Source organism: Anser cygnoides, chromosome 18 (assembly GCF_040182565.1).
Source record: "Anser cygnoides isolate HZ-2024a breed goose chromosome 18, Taihu_goose_T2T_genome, whole genome shotgun sequence".
In the NCBI taxonomy this organism is placed as follows: domain Eukaryota; kingdom Metazoa; phylum Chordata; class Aves; order Anseriformes; family Anatidae; genus Anser; species Anser cygnoides.
In genome coordinates, this window is record NC_089890.1 from 4,934,031 (window position 1) to 4,948,083 (window position 14,053).

The 14,053-nt window shown below is 42.6% G+C and overlaps 1 protein-coding gene across 2 annotated transcripts in view; it reads left to right on the plus strand.

The window, feature by feature from the left end:
• Nucleotides 1–98: 98 nt before the first annotated feature.
• ZZEF1 (zinc finger ZZ-type and EF-hand domain containing 1) overlaps nucleotides 99–14,053 on the plus strand; it is a 59,927-nt gene continuing 45,972 nt past the window's right edge. For both annotated transcript variants that reach the window (XM_048067901.2, XM_048067902.2), the window contains exons 1-9: nucleotides 99–666; nucleotides 5,055–5,199; nucleotides 6,310–6,504; nucleotides 7,421–7,592; nucleotides 8,250–8,449; nucleotides 9,530–9,740; nucleotides 11,158–11,274; nucleotides 12,240–12,418; nucleotides 13,455–13,553. In XM_048067901.2, the coding sequence (XP_047923858.2) occupies nucleotides 304–666; nucleotides 5,055–5,199; nucleotides 6,310–6,504; nucleotides 7,421–7,592; nucleotides 8,250–8,449; nucleotides 9,530–9,740; nucleotides 11,158–11,274; nucleotides 12,240–12,418; nucleotides 13,455–13,553 (1,681 nt within the window). In that variant the 5' untranslated portion in view covers nucleotides 99–303. The remainder of the gene's footprint in view (nucleotides 667–5,054; nucleotides 5,200–6,309; nucleotides 6,505–7,420; nucleotides 7,593–8,249; nucleotides 8,450–9,529; nucleotides 9,741–11,157; nucleotides 11,275–12,239; nucleotides 12,419–13,454; nucleotides 13,554–14,053) is intronic.

Genomic DNA, 14,053 nt, shown 5'->3' on the forward strand with positions numbered 1-14,053 from the left:
TGGCGCCGCGCCGCCCTCCCTCCCCGCCGGGTGTCGCGCGGAAGAGCGGCGCGGCCGGGCGGGGAGGGGTTTGCGACACCGCGCCGCGCTTGGCGGCAGTGTGGCGGGGCCGCCGCCGGCCGGGCGCTGACAGGTGCGGCCGGGCCGGGAAGTTGCTGACTAAGGCGGGCCGGGCCGGGCCGGGCCGGGCCGGGCCGGGCGGGGCGGCGGGGCGAGGAGCAGGAGGGCGAGAAGCGGCAAGCGGCGGCAGGAGGAGAAGGAGAAGGGGCAGGGACAGCCGGGCCGCGCCGCCGGGAGGGCTCTATGGGGACGGCGGGCAGCCGCAGCAGCGAGGAGGAGGAGGAGGGAGCCGAGGAAGGCATGGAGGGGGCGGCCGCCGCGCCTCAGCCCGGTTCCCCCTTCCCGGCCGCCGCCGCCCCCGGCCCGGCGCCGCCGCTGCCGCCGGCCGAGGTGCTGCTGGAGCAGGGCCGGCTGCGGGAGGCCACGGCCCGGCTGCGGGAGACGGCGCTGCCCGAGCCGCTGGTGTCGCGGCACCACAGCACGCTGGTGCGCTGGCTGGAGGAGCGCCTGAGCCGCGGCGACGAGGCCGTCAGCCTGGAGCAGTTCTGCGAGGTGCTCGAGAGCGTGTCCCGCCTGGCAGCGGGCTCCCGGGGCGAGAGCGAGGAGGTGAGGGGGCTGGGGGGGGGGTAAAGGGGTGCTGATGGGGGCTGGGGGGGCTGAGAGGGGCTGGGGGGGCTGATAGGGGCTGATGGGGCCTCATAGGGGCTAGGGATGCTGAGAGGGCAGAGGGGGTGCTGTTAGAGGCTTTGGGGGGCCTCCTAGGGGCTAAGGGGGGCTTCATAGAGTCTGGGGGGCTCATAGGGGCTAGGGATGCTGAGAGGGCAGAGGGGGTGCTGCTAGAGGATTTGGGGGCCTCATAGCGGCTAAGGGGGGCTCAGATGGAGGTTCAGACTGGAAATGAGGAGACATTTCTGCTCAGGAAGAGCGGTCAGGCGTTGGGACGGGTTGCCTGGGGAGGCGGTGGAGTCACCGTCCCTGGGGGTGTTCAAGGAATGGGTAGATGTGGTACTTAGGGACGTGGCTTATCCCTGGGGGTGTTTAAGGGAAGGTTGGACGTGGTGCTTAGGGACATGGTTCAGTGGGTGATAGTGGTGGTAGGGGAATGGTTGGACCAGAGGATCTTGGAGGCCTTTTCCAACCTTAGTGATTCTAGGATTCTGTAGGGGCTGGGGGGTGCTGACAGGGGCTAGGGGGCAGTGAAGGGGCCGGGGCACCCCAGTCAGCCCCACCCAGGATCCACAGCAGGTCTGGGGCAAAGGGCTGTGCTCACCGAGGCTGGAGGCACCACGCTGCTGTCGGGCCGGCTGTCAGCCTGCTGAGGTCCCTTCCACTCGTTCCCACTCCCAGTGACCGTGCTCAGCAGCCGCTCCTCAGTTGGAGCCCGTTTACGTCGGCGGTGTGCCTGAGGATGCCCCCAGCGCAGGTGGCACAGCTGGGAGAGCCCGGGGAGTGATCCCTCAGAGGGACCTCGTAATGGGAAGGTCCAAGTTTGCTAGGCGTAATTTTATCGCTGCTTTTCAAAATCAGCAGTGAAATTGCCAACTGTCCCATCGGTGTCCTGTCACTTGCTGGAAAGTTAGAGTGTTGGAGGACTTGGAAGCAAGTAGTAGCAAGCAACCAGTTCCCTCGGCAGGCAGAAGGCCTTGAGACAAGGTTTTACTGGTAGAAGAGAGCAGTGTCCTTTCACCTGTGGGAAGGGGTATGGGGAACTTAACATTTAGAGCATTTAGTTGTGCAGCTTTACTCTCTAGCTAACGTTTAAAGCCCAGCTGGACTGCCCCGTTGGGAATTTCACACTCAGTTAAGGAAGTGGTTGTGTCTGGATTTCTTACTGCATGCAGTTCCTGAGCCTCACCAGTGACTTCCTTCTGTCTTTGTCGTGCTCCTGAGTAGCAGAGCAGCATGGTAAACTGAGTATTAAATTGCACGTGCACTCCTTGAAGTCAGTGCTGACATGGAAACAAGACTGCTGGAAACTGGGAAGGGATTAACGTTGTGGTACAAGTCGGTATGTTTGTACCAGACTGTTTTACGTAGCATGCTAAAACGCTGCCTCTGAGTTTCCAGTTCCCTTTCAAGAACCGATAAACAACAATTCTTCATTTGTCACAACAGTAAAAGCATGAAATTAGTACATCGGGGTTCTTTCTGTTACTCCAAGCAGCTGAGCTTTGCAGGCTGCAGAAGTACTTTGGGGGTTGTCTGTAGTGCAGATCCTCCTCTGCATGAAGAGTCCAGGGATTTTCCACGCTCTTGGGAGCGGGAAAAGACTAGCTGCAGGATTTATGATGGCACAGACTTGTGGCCGCATCTCGTCTAACCTGCAACGTGGAGATGTTGGGAGCTGTGTGGGAAACCCTGGTGTCATTACTTCTGCAACTGGCACTAGCCCATGGGCTGGAGCACTTTAGATTTCTGGCATGTGTTTTATGGGGATGAGACATTAGTATGTGGCTCTCTGACGTGTACAGGGACTACATTTTGATCTCCCATTAAGCCTTTCTGCTCTCAGCGTGGGGCTTGTGAACACATGTTGAATGCTTTATGGGCAACATGTACGTCTGTTTAAATACACAGTCTATTTGCTAGATAAACCAAACCTCGGAATCTTTTTTCATCCATTAGTGCTTCAGCAGCTGTCATGTAACATACCCGACTTTTGCTTGAGACGTGAATGTTTCGGTTCCGCTGAGAGCGAAGGACGGAACACAGAATTTTCCTAAGTCACCCTTGCGATGTTCTGTCGTGCTGCCCTGCGATGAGCAGTGATTTATCCCTGTGCTGCGTTTCTGAGAATGGCTGCGTTGTCATATTGCCTCTCTCCATGGGCACGGTTGAACTTGGTAGGAAGCGTGCAGACTTAATGGCTTTATTAAGGAGCAAAATTAATCTGGACCGTAATAAAGCTGTTCCTGCCTTTGTACCATGTCCCACACGTGGACGCAGGAGCTCCGAGTGCTGGCTTGCGTACGGGTGTTTTGTTGGCTGCCTGTGTGTAGCGTTCTTGCACAGCGCAGCTTGGCTGAGCAGTGGGAGTTGCGCGTGCCTGTGTCAAATACAGAGTTTAAGTTATCCCAAACGATCAAAAATAGTTTTAGGCTTTAGGGTCAGTGAGATTATAGATCTGCTGAGATCGTAGGAAGAGTTTGCAAAGCAAGGTGCAGACCAGTGCGTTCATGTGCGAAGACAGGCGTGCACGTGGCAATCCCTCCGCAGGTGAAATAGCCAGATATTGCCTTAAAGTAGCGCTCAGCAGCTCCAGCTCGTCTTGTTTGCGGTTTGTTTTCACCGGCAGCATCACAAAACTTGCTCACCTGTTCACTTCATGCCGTAGTCATTACGGTTTGACTTCAAGTAAGAGGAGCAGAAGTGAGGCAGTGGCAAGAGCCGTGGTACGAAACTGCACCTCGATTTGCTTGGGCAACAGTTATATTAAACTTAATCCCTCTGTGTTGTAGACCTCAAACAAAGGTCTGTGTTTTGCTCTCTACCTGATGCCAGCTCCGGCCCTCTCTGCCAGCGAGACGTTTTGGGGAGGGCTGGGTGTTAGCGCAGGCTGGGCTGTGACAGGAGCCTACCAATGTGCCGGGCTCTGCTCGGCTCCGCGCACCCACGCGCTGCTGGAGCTGTGGGCACTCCGATACGGTACTGAGCCCTCTTACCTCCGGAGGACTTTGCTCTCATTAAGGTGCTGTAATTATGTCATGGCTAATTGGCAGGTTATTTTGATCTAATCGCTTCAGATTATTTCTCTCCAGGATAGTGTTTTAATGGTACGTCAGGCCTGATAGCCAGCCAGCAAAACGGAGGTTCAAGCAGAAGCTTCTGCCCAAAGAGCAGCCGTGGCTTCGCCCTGTCCGACACCTGGCAAGCTGCTTCCTTCTCAGAGGCCACCCTGACCTGGCTGTGTAGCTGAACGTCAAAAACCAAGTGCAGGGCTGGGAGACTCGAGTCTCTTTTGTTTTTTAAATCTCTTTCATAAGCCCATTCCCAGTTTGTATGAAAAAAGGTGGTTCTGGAAATTTCGCTTCTCTTCTTTGGGTATGCTCAGATAATTTTTTTTGAGCATTGAACAGAAGGTCATTTCAAAATTACTTGTGAAAATATAGCTAGTTTATTTATATATATAATATATACTGATATATATATCTCAGTGTGTCACTGGTTTACGAGTTCTCTGAAGTAGCTAGTTTAAACCATTTACGTTTATGAACTCAGTTCTCTTTTATAGGCTTAAGCTGGATAAAAATATCGTGTAATTTGTAACCACAAAGACGTGAAATAAACAGTTGTGTAAATTACTTTTGATAGATGCTCAACACACCTTTTTATATTATAAATTTATATTCAGGTCAAAATTAATAAATCTGGCAGCGGTTCCCTTCAGTAAGAAAAGAAATCTTATCGACTTCTAACTTGTTCCATTGTTTTCATAAATACTTTGATAAACTATTTGAAACTGGTATTCAGTGCAGGACGACAGCATATGGAGGGAAATGCACTTTAAAAATCTGGTTCTAGGGATACTTTCTTTTTTTTAAATAAAGATTTAAAACCTGAAAGAATTTGAATGGGCGCAGCGTGAGGTAGGTGTAGCGCTAATGAGTAACGGATTGTAATGCTTCTAGAAGAAACTTGCCATGTAATGGAGGAGATTTTTAACGTTCTTTTGTGAGCTCCTTCTCAGTCACAGATGCTGGGTGGACGGATAGTGCTGATTCACTGGTATAGAAGACGTGCTGTCTCCACCTAAGTATAACTACAGTTGACTTTTATAGGAAGGCAGTGTAAATGCCTTAAAACTTGCTAAAGACTGCAGATTTTCAACCAGGCTGTTTGCCATTGTCTTTAACTCAATACTGCAGAAAACTGATTATTTTGATTTCATTTAACGGTGTTTTAATGTTTACTGCTAAGGCTTATATTCAATACCTTGAATTTCTGCTTGAAGTACTCATGCTGAAATAAATTTTCCTTTTTTTGTTCCTCTTCAGGCTTTTGCACAATTTGATGCTGAAGGAGATGGCACCGTGGATGTGGAGAATATGCTGGAGGCTCTCAAGAATTCTAGTGGAGCTAATCTTCAAGGGGAGCTGAGCCATGTCATCAGGCAGCTGCAAGCTTGTTCCCTTGTTCCAGGTGAGAACAGAGTGGCACAAAAATGTTTTCCCAAGTCCTGCCTCTATATAAGGAATGCTGCTTCAATAAACTGCTTTAATAGTGTTTCTTGTCAAACCTCTAGTCCGAGCTGTTCTTGCTTCCCTAGCATCAGACAAGTGAAGATGTAAATTAAAAATGTCCTATAAATACATCCAGCTGACTTACTTTCATAAATAACCATTATTTTCTTCTCTGTGTGACTGAGGAGCTTCTTCTCCTTGTTTAGTTTATCTCACAGACAGAAAACAGTTTCTTGCAAAATTCTGGGGAGTACTTAACTAATGCAGTAATAGTCTTGTACTCGCTAGCTGGAAGAATAAATCTTCCACCGAGTCTGTTTCAGGTGATGAGTCATGTACTTTATCATTATATTGTTATGTAGCTTTTGGAATCCTGCTAAAACATATTTCACGTTTGATATCATATATTCTGGAAAGTGTCAGTTTCCAGAATTTGAATTCTGGGATAAGTATCAGTTACTGTCTTTCCTTCCAAGCTTTTAATGCTAAGTGGCTAAAGGGGATTTGCCTTAGAGGATCAGACAAAAAGTGTTAGAACTGGCTGATAGAGAAGTCAGCGGAGAGTACTTATGGGGTATTATTTGATACATCTAAATATGCGGTGATTCAGAATACCACCAGTAAAAAGCTGAAATTTCTTATGTAGGTGGTAGAAAACATTAGGCACCTCTTTGGGAATAATCCATAGTGCCAAAGGGAGATGCCTAGTGTAGCTCAAGGTGAGTGATGTGAATACATCACCTCTTCAGCCAAGCAGCATGTTTCACCTAGATATTCAAGGTAAGGGTTTAGAACTTCTGGGACAGAAAAGTAAGTATAAAACTAAGATTTTTGGTGATTGTTTTGAACCCTTTCAGACATTTCAATTAACTGGCAAGTTATTTACAGTCCTGCTGTAGAGGTTGTAAACTTGAGCTACTGCACATGGTGGAATATGGTTCCAATATTGGCTCTCATGCTTCATTTGAACTTACAGGGTAGTAAGAAGTAAAGGGGAAAAATGATGACCTGGTTGCTGAAAGGTCAAGCCAGATGTTGCAACAAAAATGGAAATAATATCTCTTTCTAGGTTTTATTGATATATTTTCTGAATCAAAAGAGCGCCTCGGTCTTCATGCTTCAATGATATTGAGATTCTTGCACCGGAATCGAATTTCTAGTACTGCCATCCCATACCCGGTGTTGGAGTACTTCAACAATATCTGTACTATGCGGTCTTCTGTGTTGAAGGATTCTTTAGATCGACTTCTCCTAAAAGAGAGAGGTATGTAACATTTTCTCTTTTTTTCCAGAATGGTAGCATAACCATAGCTTGAAGAAGAGATTGCAGATACATTAAAAAGTTTTCTTTACTGTTAAATCTTTAACAGGCACGACTTTCTATTTTTATGAAGTTGATCTGATTTTTATTTATTTAAACTTTGGATGCTCATAAGTTGATTGCCTAATGGCCTAGCATTCCGAGTAACACGCTTGGGTGTTTCTCGTCTTTCTCCTGACCTGTTTCAGAATGGCAATTACTAATTTGTGTTATTCTTTATCTAGTCAAATATCTCTACTAGTTGTGGGAAACAGATACTCCATGTGAACGCAAACATTTTCTGAAGCTGACTGTTCAGTGTTAAAATAACTTACTGTTATGGGGTGGCAGTCGTGAAACTTTTGTTATATTTCAGATGAGACTGTCTTAGTGGTTTCCCTAGAGGAAGAGATCGTTTTCTTCCTCTTGAAGCTTGATTTCATGATATTTTCAGATCTCTGCGCTTTTCTTGAAACAGATCAAGTTATTTGGGGAAACAGTCTGCTTTGTCCTTTCCCTAGAATAGCTGGATTAAGGTTTTCTCCATCATAAGTTACTTTTTCCTCTCATCTTTTGGGATTTTGGCATAAAAATAATAAAGTGCTGATGAAATCAGAGAGGAAATGAGGAGATAAAGGCTATTGAACTAGAGGTAAAGTCAGTGTTTTCATACTGCAAGTGGTAAAGTAGGACTGTTGTGATTTCATCTGAAGTAAAACTTCTCTGTCTTTCATTTTCTGTCAGAAACTCTTCCCCAGGAGCTCTGTTCTATGCCACCAAGTCAATTCGTATGAGATTATAATAAAAGTATAATGATTCTTGAAAACAAGGAAAAGAAGAATGTTAGGAGTGCTTTTTTTAAATTTTTTTTTTTTTTCAGAATACCCCAGTGACTTGAATGGCAATCAGGAGCTGGACAAACTGAAGTCTGTCACAAAGTGCTATACTCACATAGAAACCTCATCCAATTCTGCTGATATTGACAAGATGACAAACGGAGAAACAACGTCCTTCTGGCAGTCAGATGGGAGCGCTCGCTCGCACTGGATACGGTGAGTGTCACAGCAATGTCCAGCCGAGTTTTGTAGGTCTCACAGCGAGTGTGATGTAACTGGAAAAAATCTGAGAATTACTGAGTGACAGATGAATCTATTTGAAAACGTGTCATGGATTTGTGCATAAAGTTTAAAGGCCTAATGAAGCCTTTAAAGGCCGTGCATCTTCCATGCTGATGCACATGGTTGTTTAGCTAAACTTTCCAACCCATATTACTGTGGTTAGTGCTTGAATGGAAGTGCTTTGACACCAGCGAGACAGTTACTGCTCCTTGAAACAGAAATGTTTAGTGGTTGTTTGGTAGTAAATCTAGGAACTTGGTGGTCAGGGGGAGTTTGTTTGTTTTAGACCAAAAAAATAATTTTTTGTCCATTATTAACACTACACTTTTATTCCTGAGGAATGAATTCTCAGTTGAAAAGCTGAACAACAGAAAGTTATACGGTCTGTCTATCGGAGGTGATGGTCTTTTAAGCCAACTACAAGTTTTCTAACACGTATACAACAGTACAGGGTTGGTAATGCCTATGAAGCATTAGATAACTTCCAGTGGATTTATTTATGTTTGCAAAAGTGGAAACTGGGTGAGGCTCAGCTAAAAGTGAAGCGCTTGATTTATCTTTTTCAAAAAATGTTTTTCCTTTGCTTTGCAGTTTAAAGATGAAACCAGATGTTGTTTTGAGACATCTGTCCATTGCAGTGGCAGCTAATGACCAGAGCTACATGCCACAGCAAGTTACAGTGGCAGTGGGAAGGAATGCCAGCAGTCTCCAGGAGGTCCGAGATGTTCACATTCCAAGCAATATCACTGGCTACGTAACACTGTTGGAAAACGCTAACATTAGTCAGATGTGTGAGTCAATAAAGATACCATTGGTGTATTGTTTCATTGCTTTTTTGAAGGTGAAAGTTTGGCTAGGTTACAGAATGATGTGTTGAAATGTCGATCATTAGAACAGAAACTCTTGGCCTTCCCCTTGAGTCAGAGAAATTGTTTTAACTGTAGCTTTATTTCTAGCCTGTAAGAGAGTCTTCTGAGCCTTTGTCGTGTTGTCTGTAACTCAGGTGAAGGGTTGAAGAGCTAAAATGATTAAAACACGTTTTCAGCCTCTCACTTTGAAAGCATCAGGCAGTATTAAAATGTCTTTGATTGCAGAGTGAAAGCATGTTAGATAATAGTATCTAGCAAAAAAATGTATCTGGGAGGCTATTTTTTGTAGCAAAAATCTGAAGAGTTGGTTAGGCGGTTCTTGTAAAGCAGTTTATAGGCTAAGGGTTTCTAAGTAGTCTTATTTTTAAGTCTGGTAGATCTGTGATTGCTATATTGTAATTAATCAGAGGAAAGCTGCTCCTTCCTAAGATGTTTCTGAAGCTTTAGAAACTGTCCCTTCAGCTCAGATAGATACTTTTCCCAAAGGCAAACTTTCAGGGCCACAGAAGCAGGCAACAAAGATGTTGTTCGTCACAAGTAACTAATAGAATGTTATCTTTGCAAAATGGTCAAAAAATTATGTGAACATTTTAATGTAATTTAATAGTTTGCATTTAGGCTTTACTTTTTCCTTACCTTTCCCATCCCCTCCTGACCCAAGACACTTCCTAAGTATGTAGATAAAAAGGTATGATTAGTAGTGGTGAAATAATCTGTAATAATTTTCCACTTTGAGGTTCTTGTACTACTTTTTTCCTAATGTGTAGCAGTATAATATATAATGGATCACATAAGCAATTTCCAAGGCTGCATTTTCCAAATCATAGCGTGCATGGTTAAGAAGCATACAAGTGCTAGTTTCCCATATGTGGGAGTACTCTTGTATGTCTGCTGCTATTTTTCTCTGAGATTTTGCAGTATTTGTGGTTTTAAATGTCTGGATTCTTCTACATCTAATGCAACAGAAGCAATGGAAAAAAAATCTGCTTTCTGTTTTGACAGATGTACAGATAAACATCAAGCGTTGCCTTAGTGATGGATGCGACACTAGAATCCATGGACTCAGGGCGATTGGTTATCAAAGAGTTAAGAAGGTGGGCGTCTCAGTCTGTGATGCTTCGGCTATCTGGTACTGGTCTCTGCTGACCTCTCTGGTAACAGCTTCCATGGAAACAAATCCAGCATTTGTTCACACTATCTTACAAAATACTCAGTAAGTACCAAACTTCAGTCGGATTTTTTTTCACTACTTCCAGCTTTTGTAAACTAATCTACTTTGTGTAACTGGTTTCCACTCCCTCTATTAAGGTATTTAAATGTCTTTTTAGCTACCACATTGTTTAAATTTTTATATTTCACCTTCACTTACCAGAACAAGTATAATTCTCATATCTATTTTAACTAATCTAGTTGTTAAGCCATGACTGAATGGCTTTGACTCCTAATGTTTTCAAGAAGCCTAGAATTAAATAGCTTTCTCTTCGTAAATTTCATTGATTATAAATATTGGACAACTTCCACTTATGAATGGAGCTTAATTTAGCTTATTTTTCGCCATTTTTTGCTTGTGTAATGCCTTGTCATTCATTACATGGGAATACAGTGGTGTGTATGCAATATCTCTGCAGATGCTTACTTGTGGTGATTGGCTGTTTTCTCTGTAACGTTTCCTTGTTTGACTGCCAAACAGTTCTGCCTGATGACTTGAAGGATTGGAATCCTAATAACATCGCTACACACCCACGTTGACTTTTATAGAGCTTAGTTAGCGTGATACCACTGCCTTTAAGAACACCACTGTCATTAGCTAATGAATACTGTAGGCTGAAGTCCATTAATGCTATCTTTAATTTCTGTCATCTATTCAAACTCTAAAGAGTTTAGGTGACTTTATATGTGTTCATGTCTGCTCGAGGAATGTTCATAGCTACTTTACTGTAGTTCATAGTTCCTACGTAGTTTAGCTTTATTGGAACTGACGGCCTTCAGTTTTGCTACAGTGTAGGTATTTGTTAGCTCAGAATTCTTCTTTTGTTTCTAATAAGGCCTAAAAACAGTTTTAAAAGAGAAATCTTGACAAAAATATAAGCACTCAGGAATTACAAATTCAGTGTTTGGAGTTATGAAGTCCCAAACCAAACTCTGTTTTTGGATAGAATGTCTTTGATGTAACCAATTAGAATTCCTATTTCCTATTTTCAGGGGTTATTACATTACCTTAGGAAATCAAACAAAAAGTCATGTTGAAATTGGTCTGAAAGAGTTTAAAATCAATTTTCCCCTTGTTAATGGGCTCTTGCTCAATTCTGGAACTATTTAAAATAAGGTAGTGTTTAGACGTTAAGTTATTTCTAATTCTGTCATAGATTTAATTCAAAACACCTTGATTTATTTCTCATTAAATGTGAGATTGAGACTGAGATTGAAGACTACCTAACAATCACTGAAGTTTCCCTACCTACAACACAACATTGTTTTTAACTTTTGAGAAGATTATCTGTGTAAATAGATTCTTTCTTCATTCAGCAGCTATTTGTAGAGACCTACTTGTAAAAAGTGTAAAGATTTAAATGTGTAATTATAGAAGTCTGTTTTCTTTGATTGAAGTTACATTCCATCCTTTTTTCCAGGAAAGCGCTGCAACACATGCCACCTCTGTCACTAACGCCAGGCTCTACAGATTTTTCAAGCTTCTTATCTCCAAATGTTTTGCAAGAAGTAGACAGCTTCCTTATAAGAATAACAAGGTGAGATTGTGTTAATGTATTTTGATACAGTGGAAAAGGGTTTAGATGAATTTGTATAGCAAATGTATCTTGTTTGTTACTTACTTGCTCTTTATTTTACTATCTTGAAAACTTTAAAGGCCTTAAGAAACAGGTACCTTAGATTTTCTGTGTGAGCGTTAGTTGTCTTCATTTAGAAACAGTGTCTGCTCCACTGTATTTGGTTTGAAATGTTGTGTGCTAATGTAATTTAATATTAAGATGGTGTCCAGTGGCCTAAATGGGGCTAGAGGAGCTTTGATCAAGGAAAAGAAATTTCAACTCCCAGTAATTTCAAAGGTCAAAGACTAGTTTTGATTGCTTGGTGCCGTATTGTGATGGAGCACCGAAAGCAACGGTTAGCAGGCCAAGCTGGGACTACTGATAATATGAAAAAGAAAACTGAGCTGGGATAGCTGTGTTTTTGTTTGTTTGTTTGTTTGTTAAGAAAAAAAAATAGTCCTTAGAGCCTGGCTGCTAATACTAAAGGGAATGAAGATTTTGCAAGTGTTACTGTGTTACCGCTGTTTCAAGAAACCACTCTTTCACAGACTGTTGCAAAGCACAGTCCAAGAACCTAGTGTCCATTGGTGCAGGCAGTTTAGGCTGTGTTTGCTAGTCATGATGTTGTCTGGGAAATGTTGGAGCATCCAGATGGCCAAATTCAGGTCATAGGTTCCCTGCTGGGAACTGGATCTGCACAGAACAGGATGTTTTATTCCTCTGCAGAACTCTCTCTAAAATACCCGATATTTATTATAGCAACTGCAACAAGCCACGCAGCTACTAGGTTTGATAATTTGGTGGTTTAAAGACTTCACCAATTAGGTTACCACAGAAGAAACAGATATCCCATATCAAAATTGTACTTAATGCACTTGTCCTGAGTTTTCTTTTCATATTGTTTTTTTTTGTTCCCCTGCCCCTCTTTTCTTTCCTCTCCCCAGTTGTTGTACTACTCCAGAGGTTGAACTTACACTCTTGGCCTTTGCCTTAGCCAGGGGGAGTGTTGCTAAAGTGATAAGTTCCCTTTGTACAATCACTGATCATCTGGACACTCCATACAAGGCTTCATCGCTTATCGCTTCTATGGCAACAGTTAGACAGAACCTGCTGTATAAATACGGTAAATGAATAATTGTTGGGTTTTTTTCTGTATGTATGTAAGACAATAGACAGCTTTCACAGTTGTTTTACTTGTTGTTTTGCTGGGGTTTAAAATGATATAAGACGTACAAGTTAATGACTGTTACCGAGAAGACAGAGCTTGTGCAACTGAACTGCCCTAGGAGTTTGTGATTAGATAAGCTTTCTGTGATTCATGAATTGAACCGGGTGGCATGATCTTGAGGGAGAAGACATGAACTTTGTAGGCAGTGGGTCCTTTATCAAGACGGTGGTAGTGTTTCTATAGTATTAAAACATCAGATGCCATTTTCCTTTTATTCTTCCAGTAACATACTTAATTTTTTGTATGTTTAGCCTCAGTAAATGGCCTCTCTTGCAGACACATGGACATACACAAATTTAAAATGTTTTAAATATAATGTCGTTAACATCTATTTACAGTTCTTTTATTCTTGCTTTTATAAATTAATCTGAGTACTTGTCATAACTGTAGAGCCATACATGCTCTGGCATAAGGCAGCAAGATTTTGCTGTATAGACTGTGCTTGTTTGATAAATCTGTATTTTCAGGTATCAGTTCCTGAGATTATCATTCATATCTCGTAAGAATTTTCCCCTTTGTTTGCCTTTTAGTACCTTTTGTCAGGACTTTTTGGCTTGTGTCTAAGAGTACACTAATTATTTTATAATTATGGTATCAGTATTTGCTTTCAAAATTTTTGAAAATCACTTTGTTTTTCCTGTAGTAGCTGCTGCTTTTTGCAAGGCAAGAGTGGTGTATCATGTATAGTGAATTCCAAACAGTTGAAGGACCAGTCAGTTGTTCATTCTCCTTCTGTACATATCTAAGGCTCTAGCTATGGTAATCTAACATGACTTCTTATACTGCTGTTTCTTTCTCCTTTTTCTGTCTGAGAGTGGTAAAAAGTTCATAGAATTGCAATATTTTCAGTTGCTCTTTGTATGAAGAACTTAAATCAGGCAAATAAGCTATATATTTTATGAATTTGAGAAGCCTTGTTCTTCTTGTTTAGGAAAACCATTACGACTAACTTTGCAAGCATGTGATGTAAAGGGAAAAGAAGATAAATCAGGGCCTGAAAACCTCCTTGTAGAGCCATGGACTGGGGATGGTAAGAGCCTGGACTTAAAATCCAGAACATTCAACCATACACAAAGACTATTAACAAGGCTACGGAGCTATTGCATATATATTTGGCAATACTCAATAGTTTTATGATGTGGAAGATCTGTAAAAGCAAACAAACAAAAAACTATGTGCAAATTCTGTTTTACAACAAGGTGAATCTCTCAGGAACCAGTTTATTGTCAAAACAACAAAAGGATATGATCTGGGGGAGAATTATTGATACTTTGTGTGAAAGTAAGCAATAAACTGTCACATACAAAATTACACTGTAGCACATTTTGTGGCTTGAAGTCATGAATCATTCACTGATGTTTTCCCAAATATTGATGGAGAGCTATGGTGGAAATCACTGAGATTTTCACTGACTGTGCATACCTATTAATTCTTCGCTAAGGCCTGTCTTTGTTAATAGAATGTTTTTATGTACTGGACACAACCTAAAGAAAGAGAGTTGTGTTTCTTGACCTCCTTTTTAACTGAAAT